This window comes from Falco cherrug, chromosome 5, assembly GCF_023634085.1.
Source record: "Falco cherrug isolate bFalChe1 chromosome 5, bFalChe1.pri, whole genome shotgun sequence".
NCBI lineage: Eukaryota > Metazoa > Chordata > Aves > Falconiformes > Falconidae > Falco > Falco cherrug.
Genome location: NC_073701.1, coordinates 1,463,838 through 1,488,818, shown reverse-complemented (window position 1 = coordinate 1,488,818; position 24,981 = coordinate 1,463,838). Strand labels below are relative to the sequence as shown.

The following is a 24,981-nucleotide window of genomic DNA, read 5'->3' as shown; positions in this document are numbered from 1 at the left end:
TTGCGAAATTACCTGTCTGAGCCTTAAAAACACATAATAATGGTAATATAACAAACATAACCTTCCTTCAGTCTCTTTGAGGCAGCTGCTAGACATATCAAAATTGCTGTTTATTGAGCAACCTATGCAATTTTCCATTATTCAACCTAATTGCTCTCATTTTATTCAAAATGGCTTAAAACCCTCTGTTTCCCATTTTGGCAAGCTAATACTCTGCAAACACAGTTTCCAACCCTCGCAAAGCAATATAATTTAAGATAGCAATTTCTGCGTATTTGGATGCTTACAAGCTATCATGCAGACACGCTTAACCACAGTTTCTAAAGGTTACAAAGATTACTCACCGGTAGGCAAGGATCTGCAGGGAGTGTGCAGAGCCCCGCGCGGCGGGTGCCTTGGCTTCGCCTCGGGCAGCAGTGCCGGCATCCTGCTGCTCCAAGGGGATGCCGTCCGGGCTGCTTCCCCTTATGGATGGGATCCTTCTTTCTCCTGTAACTCCCCAAACGTGTTGAGGGGTGTCACATCTTGCCTCTCTGAAACAGGCTGCCTCCTCTCCTTGTGCTGTCCCCTTTGACTTCTGGTGATCTTCAATTTAGCCTCACATCAGAACTCTGAAAACTGAACCCTTTTCCTGACAGTTTGCATATTATCACACTCTTTTAAAGCAATGGTAGAAGGGTCTCAAAACATGAAGCTTTTGGGATAAGGAGATTACTGTGCAGCTCTTTTCTCAACTCCCACACAGGATAAAAGATGAGTTGGTGATATGTCGTTTTCTCTCATTCCCTCCGGCTGTTTAGTCTCATCGATGACCTGATTCACCAATATTTTCTCTGACTTCATTGATGCCCCCAGTGCACATGTCAATACTTTGTATGCACTCGATGATTCTTCAATTATTCTTAGTCCTATTAGCTTCAAAGGGTCAGGGAAGTGAAGTAATTTTGTTCGCCCTAGCTAGAGGAAGGTCACCCCTGGCAAAAGAATTGTCTGCAGTTCCATTAATAAGAAATTTAGTCAGGCAAAGAAAACCAGCATTAGCAGAGCATAGCATAGGAGAGGGTGGAAAGAGAGGTTTAAATACCCCAGCTTTGTTCAAAGGGGCTTCTTATTTCGCTGCTGCCTCCAAGTGATGGCTTCAAAGAAAAACTAGATATTCTCAATACTTTAAAGAAAACAAAACCACACAGAAAAGTGATTATAAACTGTCAGCTTAACCTCTTAAGTGATTTTCCCCTATTTTTCAGCAATATTTATTTTAAGTTACATTAAAAAAGCAAACCATTTAAGAGCAAAATCTCCTGTTACACATGCCAATTCTCTTTTGATAACTTTTCCATACAGTGGACTTGCACTCCAGAACAGATTACAGTCACGTTCTTCCATTTTCAGCCAGTTTTAGTTTTTATTTTTTTATTAGGACTGCCAGAGTCTTTTGTGCTCTGGGAGGGCTTGAGCTGAAAAGGCTGCGCTCTCTGCCCTGGTCTTAAATGTCATCATTCTTCCAGTTAGCATAATATAGAAAAAAAAGTGAGTGAGTCTATAGGGTGCATGGGCAGGATCACTTCAGTGAACCAGCATATATACAGTGTTACATGTTTGTAAGCTCATTGCCTGAATTTAAATTTTATGTATTTAATTCGCTTTACGTTACCATCACTTCTACATCAAAGAAACACGTTTTGTTTAGGCATGTTGCTAAACCAGAAGCCATGAGAAAGAAATCCTCTCTAAGCATACTGGATACTTTAATCTTTGTCTCACAAGGCTTGGGCATTGTATACTAAATAAATCCTGCTCCCAGTTTAACCGGAACTTCCTGTAGGACACAGCTGATTAAAGCACCTGAAGGACTGAAGTTTAAATGTAGTTCCCCTGCCCCATAATGGCAACTGCTTCTTTCTCTGAATCAGAGCTAATTAGGGTGTGCCTCAGCACTCTGATGGGGTTCTTATTCCTAGACAACTCTCACCGAAATAGGCCCTGGGACCAGCAGAATTTTAAATCTGCCTCTTCCCTGAGGGCTAGAGCGTTCTCCCAGGCACTGCTGGGCATTGCTCCCAGGAACCGCCGTGGGCATCCCCTATGAGATTGGCCTTAATCTCCAGGCATTTTGGCCACACTATGAGATGATGCAGGATGCTGTTTCCAGCAGGCACCGGCAATCCCCAGCGACCAACAACCTAACCGTGGGCAATGCCGGAGCTGCCCCAGCCGTGAGCAGGGCGGGGGGGGGGAAGGTCCGTCCAGTTGGGGCAAATCCACCGAGGTCTCGGTACCAAGGGCGGTCCCTGGGCTGGATTTACAGCCTCCGAACACAGACTGACAAACATGAAAGCCCCTTTACAGCCATTACTTAACCTAAGTTCTATAGGTCTCCAGGGATTCAGGCGACAAAACCTGATATTCTTAGGGTTTACTGATTCAGCCCCAGCAGAAAGCCTTTCCTCTGTCTTGTTTGATGGACTTGACATAGTAGTTGTCTCAGAATATATTTATTAAATCAGTCTCAGCACAAAATTGGATTGCAGGCCCTTATTCCTTTTGAAATACAGTTAGAAGGACTATGTCTGTCTCTGCCTATTAGATTGGGACTATTTTCACAGCTTCTTAGTGGTTAGAGCCCTGATGAGTAGATGGAGAGGGTACATGCCAGTTCCCAGTCCTGCCTGAGAGATATCTTCACACTTCCTTCTCTCAGGTTCCTAAACAGCACTGTAGACATTCCTTGGCAGAGGGATTTCTCAACCACCCCTGAATCTGTGAAGTAGGAAGAGGGAACACTGCTTTAGCTGTATGATGAAAGCAGTCTCACAGAAGAGGTCATTCCTGGTCTTCTTTTCCTCAACCCCAAGCCACCACCAACATATTGGGCATAATATTTAATGCAAAATTCTTGAAACAGTCCTGGGAGCTACAATATGAATCCACAGCTCCCATGTCCCACGTGGAGCACCAGAAAATGAATGCCATTCTGCTCCTTCTCTGACCCAGAGGCTTTGTAATACTTCTGGGCAAAGCAGAACTGGCTCAGAAATTATTTGGTCCTACTCCAGGACTGCCTTTAGCCTGGTACACAGAGTAGCAGTGCATAAAAGTAACGTAGAAACTTCTCATGGTGACCATGAACATGGGCCTTCTGCGTGCCGAGTGAGTGGCCTAGCTCCTAAAGAAGAGAAAGGGGATTTGCTTGGACTCTTCCAACAGAGCAATGCACCTTTCCTTTAAGAAGGAGGAGAGGAAGGCACCTATTTGTTGCAGCAGAAACAAACTATCAAGCTGCAACAAGGCTTTTACCCTCCCATCCCAGGTTAACTTCAATAAGTGGTTCCCACACCTCGCCCTGGCACAGCCACCACCCCCCACAAGGTTTCTAAGATTTATCTACTGTTCCTGCTGTTTCTTCATACTCTTCAGGCCAGTCCCTCTGCTTCTTGCCTCTGCTGCATCCTTCTCCTTGTCTCTCCTCATCCAGGGCACACTCTCCCCTCCCTCTGCTTCTTCCAGCTCTCTCTTCCTTGGCTGCTCCTCTTCCCGCCCCCCCTTAGAGCCATTTAACTCCTTAGCAGGAACCAGCCACGGCTGCACCTCATCCCCATCAGCCACCCCGCCGCCCCTGAAGCCAGCCCACAGCTGCATATTGTCAATGTTAATTAACCTGCCTTCATGCCTCTAGAATTCCTCTACACCTGTTAGCAGAGAAAAGTTCTAGACTGTGAATCCTGTGGGAAAGCAGGTACCTGTTGGCACAGACTAAGAAAAGCCACATTGCAGAAAGTGGTCAGATTGAAGATATGTTTGTGCTGGCTCCCTCCTCGGTATGCTAATTGTCAACATTTCCATGCTGAACCATTGCATTCTCCCCATGAACTGTGCAAGCCGTATATTTGGCATCTCTTGTTTTCTGGATGTGGGCATGCAAAGGCTTAATTATAACAGTAGCCTTGCTGTAGCCAGGATAGTCAAAGTGAAGGAAGATTTGCAGAGAGATGATGTTTGCTATTGGAGCGATTCATGCACCAGGGAAAAGAAAGCACACTCTCAGGCCTTTTTCAAGCTCTTTCTGGTTTTTTTCCACCAATATTTGGATCTAATAAAAAATATTTCTCTGCGTACAAAACATTCTTATCAATTTATGGCTAAGAATGTATTACCACTTTTCCTAGATTTTAAAATCTGTCCTGTACAACCCATTTGGGGAAACCTCCGTGCCAGGGCTGTTCTTATTTCTCACAGGGTGCTGGGGCGGTATGAGCAAGACAGTTTCATTTCTCAATCTTTTTTGCTTTGTACCCTCAGACCACTTAGCAGAGGGTTTGGCCTTAGTGGTACAGAAACTGTAGACTGACTATGCTGAAACAATTCCATAATTGTACTTCCAGAGCCTCAAGATGCCTCCCAACAATACCCTGGGTACTTCCCAGTTTGTTGTACCACACCTCTGTTTGGAGTTCATCCTTCTTTTTAATCAGTCAAGCAGCATCTCTGCATCAGCATGTAATATTCTGGGGCTAATGAAGAGAGTCTTGGCATCCCTGATGCCTTTAGCAGAAAACCGAGATCCTGCACAGGGCTGAGGGGTTCTCTCACCGTAAACTGGACTGTTCCCTTTGCCACAGGCAGCATCACCCAGGATCTGGGCTGCTGGCAATTTCTCACCTGCCTCCCTGGTGGCTACTTCAGCCTCAGGCAATGAATCACATGGTTCCTCTGGAAGCTTTCTGGGGTTCCCAAGGAAGGCAGCACTCACTTGCAGGCCACACCATCGCCTAGGGCACTGCGATCCCTTCCTTCAGGATGTCCTTTACCTCCCTCCCAGCGAAACCAGTACCAGCTTTCTGAGAAAATCTCCCCATAGCTGCACATGATGCAGGACACCAGATCTGCTTGCCTTTGACCATTTCATGCCATTTGTTCAACTCTGGCAAGTATCTGTAAAATGACTGCCTACTGTAAGGAAAATCTACTTACAACACTAAGCTGGTAAGTAGTATCTGTGTGTAGGACACTCAAGCTTTCAGCCACCCGCACTTTGGCCCCCTGGCAGCTTGGAGCATCTGCTGCGCAGGGGGGATGAGCCTGAGCTGCTCACGGCGTTTGCACCCGTGCTGTGGGTGGCAGGCGTATGTCCATGGATACTTCAGTTATCTCTTGCGTATCATCTTATTGTAATTTAAGTGACTTGCAGCATCACAAGCAGCTCCAGACTGGCAAATCTTTTTCACCTGCATCCCTGCTTGCACCGTTGTGAATTTCAGCAAGGCTCTGTGCAGTCCGTAGCATCTTGTCCTTGCTGCTATGCATCTCCAGGGGAAACCTCTCTGGATCTGGAATCTAGGCTGCAAGGAAACCTCTCACCAGGCACCTGTTGGCTTGTACGGTTGGTGCTGTATTAGAAATATACACAATGTTTAGTGTGACCCATTTCAAAAAAGAATGCGTTTCTTCTTTCTGTGCCTGGTATCTTGGAGATCTGTTTTCAATCCTTACTTTGCATCCTTACATTGTTTCTTCAATTTCAATGTTTTTCTTCTAGCAACAGACAAAAAAAGTGGCTAAACAGTTGATGAAAAATCACTCTTAAACCTGAGCTTTAAAGTTCAGTCTGTCTTTCTGAATAATTGCTTACCTTTTCTTCATTATCTACCATCAAGTATTTTCTTTTCCCTTAACACTCTTAAAAGAGTGTTCTTGCTAACGTCTTCTTAAAAATCTTACCTGCTGCTAACTCCTAATTCTATTCTACAAAATCTCTGTCTCTCCGTGGTCTTCTTATGTAAATTTCATGTTTCAATTAAAGCCTGATACAGTTTCTTTTTCCTTGCCTACACACCATCTCTGTCTTGCTCCAAATCTTTTAGGTTCTCTTCTGATTTAGCCACATCGGCTTCTGTTTCAGATGACACTCAGGAAGTTTGTAGAGTGACTCACAGGCAATACATTGCAAACTGAGCTATCAGCACCCAGTATCGTTATCACTAACAGTACAGGCAAAGCCAACCCATAAATGCATAGCAAAACTTTCATCCTGAGCAAGGAACCAAATCCCACCGCATCAAAAGTTACTCAGGCTCATACAAAGGGCACTAAAACTGCAACAGCCTGGCTGGCGGTTTGACTCAGATGGAAACTGAACTCAATAAATTTGTATGGCATTCAGTACAAATGGTGAGACTCTGTAAGCAGAAAGACAAACAATATTTAGCATTTTCAATTTGGTTACTTCCAGTACATTTAGGTCTCACCCATCATTACTTTCGGTGACATCCTAGAGTGGGGGGAAGATAGTCCATCACCTCTGAAAATCCTCTGCACCTCTCCTGTTTTTCTTGTTAACTACTAGACTAAGTTGCAAGCAAGTAAAAAAAATGAAGCCTGTAAAAGCTCCTAGGTTTTAGATTTTTGCTGAACTTGTTTGGAAAACACTTAAATTAGATCAAATTAGTTTTCAATCAATCTAGTGGAAGAAATTATTCTTTTGGCAGCTTCCACAGGAAACTTGAGTTAAAAGCAAATTACAGTTCTCAGATTGCTACAGACCGGAGAAAAAACTTCCCCTTTTTCACTCATAACAGCCTACTCCTCTATTTTTAATCAGAGCTGTTGAGTAGTTTGTCCTGGGCAAAGAAAAGCATCTGTATAGAAGCTGATTTGGAATTCATTTCTAACAGAGTTTAATAGGCAACAGACACAGGATGAATTTTTCTCCCCAGACAGCCCCTTTTTGAAAGCCATGTATAAAGTGTGATTCAGACAAAAAAAGATTCAGGTGTGAATGCTGTCTGATCTACGGCTGCAAGCACAACCACAGTCATTAGGCTGGGCTTTTATGAGGCTCACTGCATGCTCATCAGCCACCTTAAAACAAATCTTAATGGGTGATAAAGTTGCCGGTTTTACTAAGGTGGCAGAATCAAAATGTGGTTACAGAAGAAATAAGATTCCGTGTCAACAAACTGACAGTACAGGAGAATAAAGTGATGAATTTATCAAAGAATTTTACATACAAATAGTCAAACACGTAAGCATGACTTCTTCACTCAGTCATATAGAAAAACTGATTGGAACATGGCAAGCACGGCAGCTGCGGTAAAGGTATGGCCTTACCTTTCTCCCATTTCCCATAAATGTCATGGAATCAGTCCTGATATCAACATTCTTATATAAGAATCCCTTCATCTGTATTTTTATTGTGTCATCAGATCTTAAATTAACTTGGTGACTTTCTGCGGCAGAGTATTGGGTAAGGACAGACAATTTTGTCTGATCGCATTGGAGAAACTTAGGTCCTTGCCAACAAATACATTTCCCATTCTATTATACAAGACCTGTTTAAGCAAACAAAAGTGAATGGAATTTGCCAGCCAGGAAAACTAAGCCTTATTCAAGACGGGTTATTTCCTTCAGGCAAAACCCAGGCAAAGGTTTTCTTGAAGACCAGAGCTGCGCCGCAGCGCAGGGGCACTGTGAATACCGCTGCGGCTTGCGAGAGCATTGGATGGGCTTTGAAAGAAGGGGAATTTCAGCTTAGAAAGAGGAAGCTTCTTTTGGACAGAGGGTGCTTGCTGTAAAAGAAGCACATACGTATTTGTGATGGGAAGGGTTCGATTCCCTGTGACCTAGGCTTTCTGCATGTGGTGGAGGGCAGGCACTGAGGACAGAAGAAAGAATGAATGTTTCTGTTGGTGAGATCCATACTGGAGTGTTTCGCTGCCTGTGAGACAGAAAGCCTGGAGAAAGCAATAAGGTACTCCCTAGGATTGTGATAATGCTTTCAGTTGAGTGGTTTCGCTTTTTTATTTATCTGGTAACAATTTGAGCAGTTACAGAGGCAAGCCTTTGTAATGCTCCTATAAACAAGTAGGAGCATAGGTTTGTAAAAATGTAATTGCTATTAGTAAAGTGACTCCACAGCTGCTCGCTGTTTCATTTGAGTCACAGCTGCTAATTGCAGCAGCTTCACATACATCCCTTACTCTCTGGAGCAAGCTGACCAGCCTGTAGCAGAATGAGCCAGAGCCCATAGTGGCATCAGCACAATTATTCCTGAATTCCTGAAGCGGGACATTTATAATTGGAAACTGGGCAAAAGAACCAAAGTGGATCTGCAGGGCATTTTCCAATCATGAGTGTTACAAGGATGGTGGTCTTATTTTCCACCAGTAGATAGGAGAATCGGGTCCTTTGTACCCAACTACTGTAATTCTGGTGGTTGTAGGGAGGGAACCAAAACCAAAAGGCAAAACCTTTTCCTTTAGCTTTGTAAATCAGTTAATGTGCCATGAGAAGCACTGTGAGAAAACCAGTATGTGTCCCCGGAGCGATTTCTGCACTGGAACCGAGAGCAGGAGGGCTTGGCTCGTTTAATCGCACTTCTGAATATCACATCTTCATTTAACAATTGAGATTAATTTATTGCAAGAAAAAGTAGCTCCTGATGAGTGATCCTCCTGCTTAAGAAGCAGCATGAGGTTTGTGTCACATGCTTAGCTGATTTTGAAAGACACTTAATTGAAAATAAAGGATGTAGTACCCGAGGACAAAACATATAAGGTGCGGTATGGCTGCTGATCCTCAGCACGTGTGTTTGGTTAGGGGTTGGCAATGGAGCAGGGATGCTCCCTCCTGTGTGCAGTACATATCTTGTGCTCGAGGTGCCCTGCAAGCTGCCGTTTGAGGTTACGCCTGTCTGCTGTGTGCAGCCGTGCTGCCACTTCCAGGCAAAGTGTCCTGTGCAGAAGAGAAACAACCTGGGAGCGGGCACTGAATTCCCTCTTCTGTACAACGGCTCTCGAGGGAACTCCAGCGACTGACGGGTCTGTTACGGAGCTGGCATCTCTAAACTGTCACCCATGTGGGAGCAGGGGCGCGCTCCTCCTCTGTTTCGTTGCACAAACAGGTTAGCGTGATCTGGTGAGAAGTGGATCGGTAATTGCTGCTTCCCAGCTGATGAGTCTGCTTGGCTAATAACCTTGGGGTGCGAGGGCCGGGCGGGAGGACAGAGGCCACCTGAGGCGGCTGGTACCTGTGATGCAGAGGTGGCTCAGCCAACTTGCCAGTTCTGTGGCCAGGTGTAGCTTACAGCATGTAAAAAATACGGCAACCTGCCCGAGGCTTTCAATGGACCGCAGGACACACACCACAGCTGTTCCCAGTGAAGGTCTCACCCTGGCTGATGACGTTCCTCCCCTCCAAACTTCCCCCGCGGTTTCACCACCATGGAGCTCAAGCCCGTGCCCGATGGTTTGTGCTGCGGGGCTGTGTGCCGTGGGGCACTCACTGCGCTCTCTGCCAGGGATACCTGCCCTTCAGTTGTGGATGAGGAATTCTGCTTGCAGAGGCAGCGGAATGCTCCATGACCTTTGGACCAAAGGTATTATTTAAATAATTGGTGGTGTTTGGTTGTTATTAAAGGGCAGTTTCTGGATGTTAGAGCAAAGTGATCCCAGAATCATAAAGAAAGTCATAGTTCCCCTGGAGGTCTTAGATGTAATAAAAAGATGTTACTGAAAGATAGTGGGAAGGAATACAAAATGCATTCAGAAATCAAAAATTAGGGAGATGGAGGGCTTTTTTTCATGTAATAACAACATCATCAAACATCAAGCCCAGAATTTTTAAATGTAACTTAAAGATTGTTCTAAAAGAATGAGCAATGGAAAACGTTTAGCAACTGATTAGAATGGTGCCACTTTCTAACTGGAGAAGCACGTAGGAAACACAGGTTGCCTGGGTAATGGTATGTTTTTAATGTGTCCCTTGTTGGATATATATGTGATCGTGTGGCTTAGTATTTGTGTGTAGGGCATCCTAGAATTCTCTGACTTCACCACCTTAAAGGAATTTTCTTAAGTTGCAATTTCCTTTGTTAACATTTGTTCAGATCAATCTGTGCTTACAACATGGGGGAAGGCTGGTAAATGCATTTTTTGCAGAATTTCATGCAGAAGTCTCTAGGATAGCTTTTAGGTCTGTGGTGGAAAGTCTGAGTCACAGATGTCCTGTCTCCAGGGGCTCTCAGCGCTGCTCATGGAGCTGCTCAGCATGGCATCGGGTGGAAATTTTAGAAAAAATCCCCACACTAGAAAAGTCAAAAAAGGTTACTAGTTCAGTGGCCAGTTTTGTTCTGAATTCATTGTGAAACTTGGGGAAGGAGAGCCTTCCCATAGAAGATATGTACCTGATGTAATGTGATTAGTGTACCTCTTGCATCTAATTACCCTTAAAGCTAATTACATGTAAGAACATGTAAGAAAGGAATATTTTGAAAGGAACTGAAAGGCAGCGATGGCATTTAAGAGTCAAAGAGCAAAGATTTGACAGTGCCTTTCAAACGATGACTACATCCAGAAATGCAAACGGTACAGGAGAGCAGATGAAAGCCCAGGCAAGCATACCAGACACAAAGCTCTTGTTTACTGCAAGACCTTCACGCTTCACTGTGTGTATTGGGTTTTCATATGCTGGATTCACACGCTAGAGTGGGAGGAACAAGAGACAGAAAGCATAAGCTAATCTGCACATTTAAGTCACACAGGGCTTTCTGGCAATTGCCCTCCAACGTAAAGGGAATGAAGTTGCCTCTTTTTCCCAGACACCGATCTTAGAGTTCTCCAGGGAAGGAATCCGCCCGTACTCAGCCCAGCGGGAACCGCCTCCTGACTCTTCTCAGACTGGTTTGGGACAAACCAAAGCAGTCATGAAAAGAGCCAGTAAAGTGCATGTTCCTTCCTACGGTTCCTTCCCCTTTCAGTGACTGCACTGCAGAGATAGTAAATAAAGGGTTGAATGTGATTACTGACATAATTTCAATCCACACATGATTTGTAATTGTGAGTCATGGAGACATCTCTAGGAAAGCCTGGAACAGCCTCAAGGGGCAAAAAAAGCCGTGCCACATAGTGCTAGCCTCCTTCAGCAAGGGAAAGTGGTTACCTCCCTGTGGATCGGCCTCACAGCATTCTGCATGTCAGACAATTTTTAAGCCCTGGGTCTTCAAACCACTCCCACCTCATCAGTTGTTATTGGCATCATGAAAAAGTGCCGCTTCCACCGCTGGATGCACCCAGCACGCAAACAGAAAGCCCACGCGTCCCCAGGCAGCCCCACAAGGCTGTGGAGCGGAGCAGCGTGCTCACGCACGGGCCTGGCCATGAAGAGGGCACTTCGGTCTGTATCATTCGCCAACAGCGGACCATACCCTGATGCAAAACCTCTCTTCCCCCTCTTACCTCGTCCCCTTCGACTGCCAAACAGTCCTGGGACACAACCAGACTTTCTATGACCTAAAAGAGTACTGAGCACAGAATTTGTAATGAATATACCAAAGCAACGGTGTAAGTAGCCAACACAGAGACTGCATAGTTCTCCTTCCTCCCCTCGGTTTTTGGGACACTGGCTCCAAGGATTTGCATCTGCTGGTTAAAGGCATCTCGTAAAAAAGAGGAAGAGAAGCTGCTCGCAGCACTGAAGTTTTAGCGCCCGGTTCATGATTCAGCAACTCTCCATGAAGCAGCTCACGTTAAGAGTAGCAGCTTGTCATGCTCAGTGGCCTCCCCCTGCAGGGAACGTGGGTGTCCCCCCCGCTGCCCACCCGCGGGACCCTCCCCCGTGCAGCCATCCCCCGCCACACACCTTCTCCTGGAAGGCAGCAGCCAGGGCACCACGTAGGATCTTTGAGACTTCTGCCCTCCCAGCTCCAAACCCAACCCACACAGCAAGGCGAGAGGTGATATCTGGTATTTGTGCGTGGGCTTTATTTCTGTCTTTCCCTCTCATTTTCAGTTCCGGTTTTGGCCTTTCCTGCTGTGAGACAGTCACTGCAAAACACGCCTAGCCATAGCGTACACTCTCTCTGCTTCACTTACGTTTCCAGTTGCTAAATGGCTTTAATTTCTCCTCTTAGACACCTGCACTGGATCAAAAAAATAGGGCTATCCTTTTTTTTTTTTTTTTTTTTTTTACCTGACTGAAAGCAAAAATTCTTATTTGCAGAAGGGAAATACAAGTGCTGAGAAGGAGGTTCTGCAGTTTTCAGTGGCTTGGCAGATGCAATTTTATTTAGGCGATCATTTGTGTGGTTTAATTCAGCGGGGCCCAGCCTGGGAGGAAAACCCCTTGATAAAAGTTCACCGCGTAACAGGGCGGCTGGGGCAGAGCAGCCGCTGCTCACCCCAAGCCCTCCCTCCTCCTCGGCTCCAGCAGGAGAATCACAAAGAAAGTTCCCTAAACCCTCTGAGACATCTGGGCTTCCTTCTCCCCTTTCCTAAGAAAAGGCAGGATGGATCTGGTCTGGAAGAAATGTCATTCACAGTTCTGTACGTTACGGCATGCACTCAAAAAACATGTCAGCAGATCGAGGAGAATTCTGCATTAAACAGAAGAGACTCCTGCACCCAGAAACCTGGGGTAAATGTAAAGATCCAAGTGTACCAGCTTAAAATAAAACATGACAAAAAATGGGAAACATCAGGGAGCTGTACTACCAGTGAGGACAGCAGACAGCAGTCTCACCCGGTTTAAATAGTGTGAGAGCTGAAGAGGTTTTACATCTGCTCCAGCAAAAGAGCATTCCTTGGAGGTTTTTAACGGAGGAGAGTGAAGGACCTTGGCAGGGGTGGTGTGGAGGCTTCTCCCAAACATATGGAAAAGGCACAGGAAAAACACGAAGGCGTTGCCAAGATGCAAACCACAACCACCAGCCGGCCAGGCGCAGGCGCCCTGCTGTCAGGGGTGCGTGGGAATGACGCTCGGCTCTGCACCGGCGTCACAGCCCCTCACACCACAGGAACGCGAGCAGCCATAGAAGTGTTGTGCTTATGAGACGAATTACAGGGGTTTTTTCTTTTTTTCTAAACAGGTAACAGGGGGTTTTGACCACAAATTATGCGCCATTTAGCCTTGACTCTTTAAACCATATAGGATTTTATCTCAGTTACCTTTTACTGTTGTGAAGGACGCTGCACTTACTGTCGCGACGGACAGTTCCTGTTAAAAAACTGAAGGTCACCACTTCATCACTTCTGGTAGCTGACATCATCATGCCATCTCCCCCACCTCCTCCTTCTGTGTCACCTTCTCCTCCCCCTCTACTTTCAATTCCCCCATCTTCTTCCCCAGCCTGCCAGGTCAAGCATGCTCCCCATTCCTCTTTCCTCCACACCAGGCGTTTTGGGTGCTCATCCTGTCCTTTGCACCGCAGGGGCTCTGCGTTCCTCCCATGGCAGACCCTGTCTGCAGCAATCTCGCACCACATCACCTTCTCTGTAAACCAGAGATCTGTCATGGCATGCCTCTTGTTGCTAAAGGCTGTGAAGCACACAGAAGTTCTAGTGCATGGGAAAAGGTGAGATTAACTTTCTCAATAGTCCCTCTCTTGCTAAAACTTCTTGTTTTACTGTGTCTGTGGGAGTACTGGAGAAGGTCCTGGAGTGTTTTCAACCTCTAACATATTCTTTCATTCTTTGTTCTTACAGCATCATGGAGGTCTGCATATTCTTCCTTTACGCTATGATACTTCTCCCAGGTAAAAGGCGCATTTTTAATTGTAAAAAACAGTTTGGTTATTTGTGTCCTGCTACACGATTCTCTCTCATCCACTAAGCAGCTTACTCCTCAGCAGTAATTAATCATTTCTGTTGCACAATCAAGGTCATATAGCCTATGTGACATGTATTTAACTTGTATGCAGGGACACTCTAAAATATATAGTAATTACTTTCTCTCTTCAACTTTATATCTTTACACTTATGTTGCTGTTAAATTTTCAATTTAAATCTGTCTTTAAAGTGTGTGTATATCACCTCTGTATATTACAGAGGAGAACAGTATTAAACTGAAGGCTGACAGTTTGATATGGGACAGCTGGAGTTTTAGGCAGCCGTGGAGATCATTTTGCAGTCTGGTGCTCTGGAAGAGCAGTCAACATTTTGTACCAGGAGAGAGACTGTAAACCTTTTCCTTTTGAATGGAGCAAAGGTGTTTAATTCTTCTGGGACAGAGGACTGCATTTCTCATCTCAAGAAGAGACAGCCCTCCTGGCCCATCGCCACCCCTACGGATACGCACACTGATGAAAGCGGGAGAAAAATCATCCCTTGTGTGACACAGTTCATCCGTTCTTTGCACAAAGGCATAATTGTGTTTATTATTTCTGTTAACAAGATCAGCAACAGAACAGTTAAATCTGACATTCAATATGTCATCAAACTCTAGATTAATTACAGAACAGTTAAATCTGACATTTAATTTGTCATTAAACTTTAGATTAATTCTTCAGCAAGACTGAAAGTGTTCACCTATTTCTGACCTTCTGGTCATATATTCCTTAGACACCAACATTTACCACACAGTGTGCACTTCACATTTTCTTTGAAACAGCAATGCTGTGTTATTTTATTAGGAGAATGATTTCAACTTTTAAAAAATAAATTGTGCAGCTATCTCCTTTGTGGCAGAATCTCATTACAGTCAGGATGTTATGTATAGGAATGGTTTGGACCTTTTGCCTGCAGATAAGTCTTCTAAAATACAGACGCTCACAATCTCTGTGTGGTAGGCCTTCCTCGGAAAGTAAAATATGGGAGGAAAAATAAGAAAGAGTTTTATGACCTGAACTCCAGAAGACTGAGTCAGTTTGAAGAACTGCATCTCCTGTCATACCTAGCGGGAGAATTTGTGTCTAAATGCTGGTGTTTTTATAGTTACTGTTGTTAAGTGTTGTCTCTGTGAGCACAAATACTTGGTGTTCTCTTGTAGCTGATGGAAATCCTAATTTCTTCTCTCTTTGTCCAAGGTATTGCTGCCAGTGTGCATCAGGTGAAGTCATTTCTCAATCACACTGCATATCTATCCTGCTATTTTCCAAACTCTCAGAAAACTGACATAAAGGATTTAAGAATATTTTGGCAAAAAGACAATGAAGTGGTGCATGAAGTATACTATGGCCAGGAAAAACATGATAACCTTAGTCCTAAATATATAAATCGCACCAAGATGGACATGGACAAATGGACCTTGCAATTGTTAAACGCAGAAATTGTGGACGAGGGACAGTATATGTGTATTATACAGCAGAGAGAGAAAGAATCAGCAAGGGTCATACACACATCTGAGTGCTTACTGAACGTCATTGGTAAGTGACTCTTCTAATTGTCGTCTGGTCTGGGTTTTTTGAGGGGGAGTTCTCTGTCACTTTGCTCTGTCCAGAAATGTGTGGTACTGTCCCCGAGCCACTGAAGATGCACCTGCACTGGGGCAGAATTTCGAAAGATGGATAAGAGCATCCTCAATAGAAAATCCTCAGCTCTGGATGAAAAGTGCTCAGGTGGAAGCAATCAGAAGTAGAAAATGAGGCAATAATTTGCTCAATATTGTATTATTCCTGATTCCCAGCCTGTCATACTTTATAGTGAAAACTATTCTGCCTTCTTCCTCTTGACTCCTGCACGTTTTGTGGCTTTTAGGACTCTGAAAAACACACTTCTTTATTTGCATCTGATACACTACCTTCTATTAAAAGTAGCAGTAGTTATCATCATTGGTGGTAAATTACAATTGAAACATAACAAGATTTCTGCAAACACCCAGCTATTTTATGATCATATAAATCACAGGGAAAATAAAGAAAAGAGCAGCTTACATGTGGAGGAGTAGAAATTCATATGTTCAGTTAAAGAGAGACTGAAAATATCTCTGAAGAAAAAATGCACACGTTGATAAGATTCAGCCTGATTTCTTGCATGTTTATCAGTGGAAAAGGCAGGAAATCTTTTAACAGGGGAATGGCAGTGAGGAAGCAATCTTTTCCTAAGATTTTCTAATATTTTCAGTAATTCCTAATATATTTTCGTAATGATTTTCTATTTTAAACTGTCCTGTTAGTAACCTTTGTCCATATGCCTGTGTTCTCTCTTCCACTATGATAGTGCTAGTCATTAATCACAACAGCTAATAACTTCCACTGGTGTTTTCAGTCACCACAGTGCTTCAAGAGAGACAGGCCATGTGTAACGGCAGCCGAAAACGGAGTGCCAAAACATCTCAGCCTATTGAGTTTTGTGCTACCAGCAAGCATTCCCTCAAATCCACAGACAGAAAACCTAGATTGTCAATTTTCATTCTCCCAGAATCTACTTGACAAGTATTTTCAGCAAAGTTTTAGAACTCAGAAACTCATAATGTGCACTCAGTATCAAGGCCTCCAATTTAATTGATGCTTAGCATCAGCCGTTCAGTTAATTCAAGCAGTTAAATAAGTGATCAGCTTAGCCAACATCTGAGCAACATGTTACAGAAGTCTCATTCATTGGCACTAAAACTCTACTAGACCTTTTAAGGTTTAATTTAGGAAGACTGTTTTAAACTATGTTCTGCTGCTGTGCTCCTTCCAAATGACTCTCTGTTCAATAAGCTCTCAAAGAGCAATATAAAATCATACTTTTAAAAAATCCTTAAAAATAATTAGAAGAAAAACAGAAATGTTGAAAGTACCTGTACTCACCTACTGTTTCTTAATTATGGAGGGGTCTCTGTAGCATGGCACGTCACACTTGGAATGGCCATAGGAAGGACTGCAGCCTGTACAAGAATGACGGGGCAGTCACACAAAGCTATCTAACCACTCGGTGACCAAGCCCATCCAGAAATACTGAAGTACCTTCTAATACAGTTTACACCTGTTATTTATGTGAATTACATTAGCACAATATATAGCCAGATATACTACTGTGTACAGCCAGGATGATTTGTATAAGAACAACGAACACAGAACCTTCTCCAGAAGGAACGGTGGGCTTCACACTGGGAAGCTTTGGGTCTTAAAGCAGGCAAGGCAGGGACCGTGGTGACAAGCAGCTTAACTGCAAGTTCTGCTGCTACAGCATGTCTCCAGAAGCAGGTGAGACTAGGGAAGCTAGTTCAAAATACACGCTGTTCCAAGTGTTGGGAGTGAAATTGATGGCAGGATAGAGACTTAACAGTTTGTGTCCTCATTTTAAAGGGGATGTTTAAAAAATTAAAAGCATGAAGAAAAGCTCTACTAGAGTTTTCTGAAGGCTGGAAAAATACGGTCCAACTGGAGACATTAAAAGATCAACCTGATTACCTTATAACACAGAAGACTGAGAAGAGTCTTGTTTTCAGAGTGTGAGATTCTGAAATACACATAAAATACTGGATATCAAACAAAAAAAAGGCTAATTTATTCAGCGAAGATATAAAAACAGTCAGTGGCTGGAGGCAAGTGAGAAGTAAGGCATGTTGACACTTTACAAAACGGAATAAAACCAGGCAGAGTGATTAAGCCATTGAGACAAATATTAAGGGCCTGACGGATCTGCTGTCTCTTGAGTTATTCAAATCTAAGCCCATTGCCTTTTTGGAAGACACATCATCTTTAAATACAGGAGACTTCCTGAAACATGCTTTTATGTTAACAATCCAAAGCTCACACACACATAGCCCACACCCTGCATGCAACCAGCTTCACTTTTCAGTAAATCGAGGTTCCAGAAGCCATAAAACAGAAGTGCTTTGTTCAGGGTATATTCCACTGTTTCCACTTGTTTCCTGTCAATAAGGTGGAAACTCTTCTATCACTTGGACAATGTGGCAAGTTTCACAGCCATGGATTTACGTTCCTGCCTCCCTGTAAAATGCCAAGGAGAGAACGCATGCTGCAGACTAGGAGCTGGAGTGAGCAGTCAGCTAAGCAAGTTAGACCCTGAGGAGAAAGAGGAAGCTTGAGCTCTCCTGAGGGACAACATAACTAAATTTTGGGGTCTAAAAAGGGTGGGGCTTTTTCCATTTTGAATTCACAGCCATGGAATCTCTTGGGGATTTCAGTGACTAAGCTAAATCCTACCCGCTGTGTGTTGGGATAGAGCAAATAAAAGCAACATCACATTTCTTCATCCAGCCATATTAAGAATTCACTAGGGCAAGGATTAGAGCCTGGATCCAGCACACTGAGCACGTGTACAGAAGAGTCAGACCCTCTTAGGCTCATATGTTTCTAGGAATCCTTTTTCCCTTCTCCAATATTTCTCCATATTGTCTTTAATCCTATTGGCACTAAAATAATGAAGTATTTTCAATGAAGTCTTGAGTCTGTTCCTTGGTATTTGTTGTGGTGTGGTGGTTTTGGTTTTTTTTTTTTAACCTGCTGTATACCAACATGCAGTCAATATTATGTCTGCGTTCTCTCCTCCTTTTCCATTATAGTCTACTATTTCTACTACGACCCCTGAACCAAACAAATCCTGATTGAAAATATTTGGGAGGTGATTTAAAAGACAGTGTTCACTAAAAGCTTCCCTTTATCATTCATATTTTATGTTTAAAAAAATCTTTTCAATCCTGTTTCAGTAACTATTTCTTGCCTGGGAAACTTGACTTTTTTAAAGCAACAGCTATGTTTTTCATTGAGCAGGATGAGTATCTAATAACATAAAGTAAAAACCTTGTGTCGTGCTCACCTCCACGTAAAAAAAAAACAAGCAAAAGGAGGCCTGCTAGGAAGCTGAGTGAACTACTTTAGATGCTGCAAAATGACTACTCATGATACTGATACCAAGGATATTTCTACCTATGACACAGTGGACCTCCAATTTACCCCATCTGAAGTCCCTCAGACGATTTCTTTCTCTGCATTTCACATTTAGAAGTCAGTGGTTTTCCCCTTACCTAACCAGGAGGCCAAGAGCAGGCAGCACTGTGTCCCATTCCCATTTTGTGCCTAAGCACTGACCTGCAAGCAGGCCAGGTCTGGTTATCCTGAGGTGTCAATGGATCTAAAGGAGGTGGGAGAGACAGAGGTCTCTTGACTGGTTGATCAGACTCAGAAACACCCTGAAGACAAGGAGCAGCAAATCTACATGTACCAAAAACATAACAAACCCTTCTTGGGACTCCCATTGTTTTCCTGAGAAAATTGCTTAAGCTTTCTTCTGCCTGAAAATCTTAAACCCCTGGCAAGAAGCGTCAGGAGATGTGGTATGTCTGACTCACAATGCTTTCTCTTTGGTCTGTTTCAGCCAACTATAGTCAACCTGAGATAGCACAGCTGCACAGTGGGGAGCTAAAGCCCAACGAATACTTGAATCTTTCCTGTTCTTCCAGCGGAGGTTATCCAAAGCCCAAGCAGATGACTTGGCTAATTTCACATGAAAACAAAACACGCAGGTTTATGCATCACACGGACATCTCACAGGATGCTGTAACAAAGCTGTACAATGTTACTAGCAAGCTGAGTATCACAGTTCCTGCAAACACCCTCACTAATATTAGCTGCTTGCTTCACCTCGGAGAGCAGCTGGGGAGCCTTGTCTCAGTGCCACTAGGCATAGGTGAGTCTCCATTTGCCCATTCCAATTTTTGCATGGGTCGGAGCAGGTCACATTGCAGTAGAGCCGATCACAGATCGCAGCATAGTCAAGGCAGCGAATAAACCCTAAGGAGCAGCAGGAGTTGGCTACAAAGGTTGTATGTTCTCCATCCTGTTCACCAACAGCCACGGCCACCAAATTCCCTCCCCTTTCCATATAGGAAGCTACAGCAAGGAGAGGGCACAGAGAAGGAAGGCTACTGCTGCACAGTCCAGAACACAGCCCTGTTCATCCTCTCCCTAGGTGCTGCTGCAGTAGCAACCGAGCCGCCTGGATGGCTGGATTAGGTGGCCACTAGTCTCCAGAGGTGACAGCTGTTAAGGGAGGTTGCTGCTTCACAGAATCAGAGAACTGTTGAGGCTAGAAGAGGCATCTAGCTCAGCCACTCTGCTCAGAGTAGAGTCAACAGGTAGCCCAGGGCCTTATCCAGTTGAGTTTTAAATATCTCCCAGGACAGAGGCTTCACAACCTCTCTCAGCTGTTTGACCACCCTGACAGTAAAAAAGCTTTTTTCTGATGTTTAAGTGCTTGAGCTGCTGTTCTTAACCATTCCTTAGAGAAAGGCAGAAGTCTAAACAAAGGAGTCCCTCAGACCAGATCAGGCTCAGAAACTGCCAAATAGACTGTGCTGACTTTAAGTATAAAGACCATAAAACTTTGACTAGTCTTAGAAGTGTTCCTGGTGGTTTTCATAACATTGGGCACAATGAAGTGCACATACCAAAATGGCTATTTGGGGATTTTTTTTTCTCTGAGATGATGTTCTTTTTTCAGACACCCCTTGCAAGAAGAAGTTGGGGATCTGCTTCAGTAAAGTCCAGTAAGACTTTACTGCTGGATTATCTCAGGGTTCCACACGACTGATCCTTTCTTTAAGATAAAGCAACATTTTATTTAACTCCTGGAACAGGAAAACATCCTTTGACATATTTTTGTTTGTAAGCTATGGCACAAGCACATCAAAATATAGACAATTGCCACTCTGCTCATAAGTTTGTTGGGCTTGCACGTCTCCTTTAGACAATGTTGAAGATGGAGAACTGTGCTTCAACTGACAGGAAGGAGGAGCCAAGAGGGAATGGCAGCATCGCAGGAAAGCCTAACAGGGTAGTCCAGGCATGCACCTTACTAATGCAGGTGTAAAAGAAGCTTACCACTTATTCTGAAAAAAGTTCCACAGTGCAGTTTTCTTCATATAAATTTAGCTAAAGGGTTAAATCATCAATGCTAGATATGGCAAACTGTCTGTGATGTCCTTACATTGTAGGATTTTTAAATAATATTAAAATGCAATACAGAAGCCTTCTGAGGTCTGCACAGCTCTCTGTGTTGCTCCTGAGTGTTAACATGGCTATATTTACTATATTAGCTATAGTGTTGCATCCTGCTTTTCCCTAGTCAATTGTTCTCTCCTCCTTGGCTTTATGAGAGAAGCCACCTGATAAGCAGTGATGGTGGGCAAGAAAAGCTTTGTTTGGCAATAACTGAAGCTCTATCAGTTTCTAAGCTTAGCAACCAAAACCTCCAAAGCTCAATAACCAGAAATAGAGGGAAACTCCTGGGCATTCCCTGCTACTTTCACATCCCTTATGGCATTTCATTAGGCTTTGACCATAATTTCCAACAGATACCAAGTAGTAACATATCCCAGGTTCTTGTGCACAGCACCACAGAGTAGCATTAGCACAGTAGCTGCCTCATAGGCTCCTCTATTAAGTTGCCGATCACTCACGTTACCCAAATTTCAGAAAGAGTACTTTGCCTTACCGTTGTTGAAGTGGCCAGTAAGACCTGGCAGTTTCACTAGTTACTGGAAATGAAACGATGTGGATAGTGATTTATTGACACTATTAAAGCAATGTAAAAGCATAGGATGCTGAGGGCCTTTCCCTAAAGTTCTAATTCACATAACTTTGGGATAGGTTGTTCAGGCTAATTGTCACCAAATTAAATCTTTGCTGTGTGTATCTCCTCTGTTTTCTTAATCAGAGATACAGGGGGAAGAAATTAAGCAAATGAAGATAAACTTCTTTGGCCCACTTATAGCTGTGATTGTACTGATCACAATTCTTCTGGGTTTTGTGATATTGAAGAAGAATAGAAATACCTCATCTACTGACCAGAGTAAGTTATTACTTCTCATTCAGCTCAACTGTCCCTCAAGTCGCAGACTTTGCTCCTTATAATTATCCCTTTACCTGCATTCAAGCTGCTGACAGAAAGTTAGGTTTCATGCTGGATTTCAGCTAACTTCCTTGGACAATTTATTTCCTGCAACAACTTAGTCCACCCAGAAGCAAGGCAAAACATTTTCCTCCTGTCTTGTCCTGGGATCCCCTTCTCCCTCTTTGTGCTCTGTGAGACTGCCATGGCACCAGCTTACCACCTTTTCCTGCAATTTCATCCTTTTTTTCTGTTCTTTCAGTAGATTTGGTTCCCAAAATCACTAGGCTGTATAAACCTTTCTTGTCTCACCATTTATAAGAAGAGTGGAGCTGAGGCAGGGATGAGGTAACACTTCTGTCCAGTAAAAGCAACTATCTCTGTCACCACGGAGCTCAAGGATTGCTCCACCACAGGCTGCCCAACATCAGACTGGAAGGATCATCTTGCACTAGGACCAGAATTCAGTCTTTGCATTGCATTTCTTTATTTTGATCCAGAACTAGGTCTCAGCAGTCCAGGCTTTATTCTGCACTGAAAGGATCCTCAAGCTGACATCACAGTCTACTCTTTCTCACAGCAAGGGGGAAATGCATTCCTCACAGTCAGTCCTGTTTCCTTGTACAGCCAAGGGTCCTGAGCCCCACCTCATTCTTTCTCCAAATCCTAAGATAACTGGGCATTTACTATCAACCTTTTTTCAGCTCCTATTTCTCACATTTTTATCAATCACATATTCATCTATTTTAGATGTCAGTCTAGCAGTCTAGAAGCTATCCAGCTTGAAACTGAGGACATCAGCCAGACTGCTGACTGGGAACCATCTCTGCGCGTAGCAAGGCCTGAGGTCCCATGCTCTTAGATGTTTTGCCAGAACAAGAATCCTCCCCAGATACCCTACAGAGCAACACACGATGGTTTTGTCTGGTGGCCGAAATCCACTGTCCAGTGTTCTCCGTTTTTATTTTTGTTCCAGAATGGTAGTAAATATGATGCTCTGCCTGTCTGCATGACTTTTTGCTGCATCTTTCATTACGTGCTGTGTCACTGTAAAATCCTGACAGTCAATGAGGAAAGCAGAGCTGCATGGGTCACAAAAACAGAAAGAGGCTACAATCTGTGAATCATAACCATCACTGGAAACATGATCAGAGGCAAGCTAGTCATGAGCCACAAATGCTTTTGGCAGAGCCCGTGTGGCTTTGTACCAGCAACTTTCCTGTAAAGCTCCACAGCAGAAAGAGGAACTTCAGGGCACTTCCCCACCCACCTTCTGAGAAAAGACATGCAATTCCTATCAGGCATTTGAAACTAGAAATCACCTGAAGGAAAGACGACTTGTTTTAAACATGATTTCTGGTTATTTTGATTTATTTTTTCTTACTATCATCCAAGTCTAATATGCCCAGACAGTTAGTACCTCCACACTTTGGTCCTGTGTATTCTGACCAGATGCTCAGGTGGATGCAGAGATAGAAAATGAAAGCATGAGGTATCACTCATATTTGTATAAATTGAAATATACAAAACTAAGATAAACAGATATCAAAAAAATATTATATAAGTAGGTCATGTTCCAGTTTTGTTGACTATGTTCTCCCTTTCTTAATTTTGCTTCAAATGTTGAAGACAGAGGAATCTGTATGCTATGGTATGCTCAGCTATAGGAAGTAGTTTTACTTTTCAGAAAAGAAAGATTGTCTGTTTTACTCAAAACAAATTGTCTTTACTTTGCCAGTTCTCCAATCTTGAACAATCTCTGCACTTTATATTCTTCAACAGCATTGACATCTTTCAGGAGGAAGCACGCACCAGAATTGTGACAAAATTCTTCTGAGGGCTTGATTGCATTTGTAGGTCTGACATTTTCAGCAAGAGCAGGGACATTAGCATCACATTCTCAAGACAAATTTCAGCTCAGAGTTGCAGTCCAGGGACATAAATTCTCTGCGGTTTCTGCTGAGTACAAATATTCTTTTCTGTTAAATGATGTTGTGAATTGCTAGATTTCACCTCAATTTTTACCCTTTTCGAGAGTGTAAGAGAATGTGCATGCCCTTCTAAGTTAGCTAAACCATTTGGGAGTCACTTTATTAAGCTATTACACTAGCATTCCAAATATTTTAATTCAGATTAATATCATTCACATTTTATTAAAAGTTAAAGGTTTTATTTTTATGTAAAAGTTTATATTTGCTAGCAAATTTATTTAATGACTTATTAAAATATACATCTTTTTCTGTATTGGTGTTTTATTCTCCTGCCATTAAAGCAGTGTATTTGGGGATATCTGCACTTGGAGTTCTCGGGGAAGAAACACTCCCAGAATTATCTCTCAGAAGCAAATGAATAAAAAAGGGTATTGCTGCAATGACCAAGAATGGCATAACTGAAGGTTTCATATATTCATTCACGGAGCTGGATATATGTTCACAACTCTGTGTGTGCATACCTCCTTGATTTATTGACCAATAGACCTCGAAGATTAGATACAAAATTCCACTCTGAAAACCTGGCCTTTTGGTTCTATGCTGCAAGTTGTCAAATGTATCTCCAGTGGGTCATGCAATCTTTTCTAACTCTTGATTAACATTTGGCTCCTTAAATAAAGATGTATTAAACTATCAGGTATACTAAATCAGGTAGATGCTTACTCTATTTGTGTTGTCTTTTCTGCTTTTTTTAACACATGCTGTAATTCAGTTCATTTTTTTTCCCATCATTTTCCCTTTGCACTCAAGTCATCCACCTCAAATCCTCACTAACACTGAGGTGGTCAGAACAGCAGCTAAACCCTACTTTGCTCCTACCCAAACAACAAGCCTCGTGTGTCTTTTGTCTTCCATATGACTAGGTTTATGCACGTTCACATACACTTTTGAAGTCACAGTCTCAGAACTCTCCTACTAGTCCCTAAATCCTGATGTGCTGCTTATCTGGTCAGATATTTATGCACTGAGGAAAAAAACCATCACTGACCTTTCATGTTTGTCTGTAGGAGAAAAACAATAACCGGTTCCTTCACAATAGTTATCCAGGTGGTTATGGAGGTGGTTATACCCTATGGTATCTGGAAATATAGGATTTGGGAGTCCTCTACCACATTCAATTAGCAGAAAAAAAAACCCCAACATTCTGAACACTTGGAAATTCGGCAGTTTTTGCAACATGTCTTAGTACCTCTGAGGGGGTTTTGCACCCCGATACACCATCTGCTATCACTACCAGCAGCTGTAAGTAGTGGGAAAAGTCACATGGTGGGTTAGATTATCTTTTGGCAGCTACCTTCCATCCTTAATTTGTTCCTAATTAGTGCAGTTGTTTGTTTCCCCCACCCTCCACCCCTTGCCATCCCTCTACTTTAGGCTGCCAACCTCTTTCTATTACTTGCTCAGTTTCTCTACCTCCTCTTTTCTTGCTCTTAAAAATCAAC

General features: G+C 43.2%; 1 protein-coding gene across 3 annotated transcripts; it reads left to right on the top strand.

The window, feature by feature from the left end:
• The first annotated feature begins 5,414 nt into the window (after positions 1-5,414).
• On the top strand, positions 5,415-23,792 carry CD86 (CD86 molecule). Of its 3 annotated transcripts, XM_027798440.2 has the most exons (6): positions 12,865-13,345; positions 13,476-13,525; positions 14,795-15,133; positions 19,035-19,346; positions 21,375-21,509; positions 22,299-23,792. In XM_027798440.2, the coding sequence occupies exons 1-6, from the start codon at positions 13,041-13,043 to the stop codon at positions 22,316-22,318; spliced, it is 1,161 nt and encodes a 386-aa protein (XP_027654241.2). In that variant the 5' UTR covers positions 12,865-13,040; the 3' UTR covers positions 22,319-23,792. The 3 variants fall into 3 exon arrangements, with proteins under 3 accessions (XP_027654239.1, XP_027654241.2, XP_027654240.2); XM_027798438.2 differs by lacking the exon at positions 12,865-13,345 and adding an exon at positions 5,415-7,747 and having other exon boundaries at positions 21,375-23,792; XM_027798439.2 differs by having other exon boundaries at positions 21,375-23,792.
• The last annotated feature ends 1,189 nt before the right edge of the window (positions 23,793-24,981 follow it).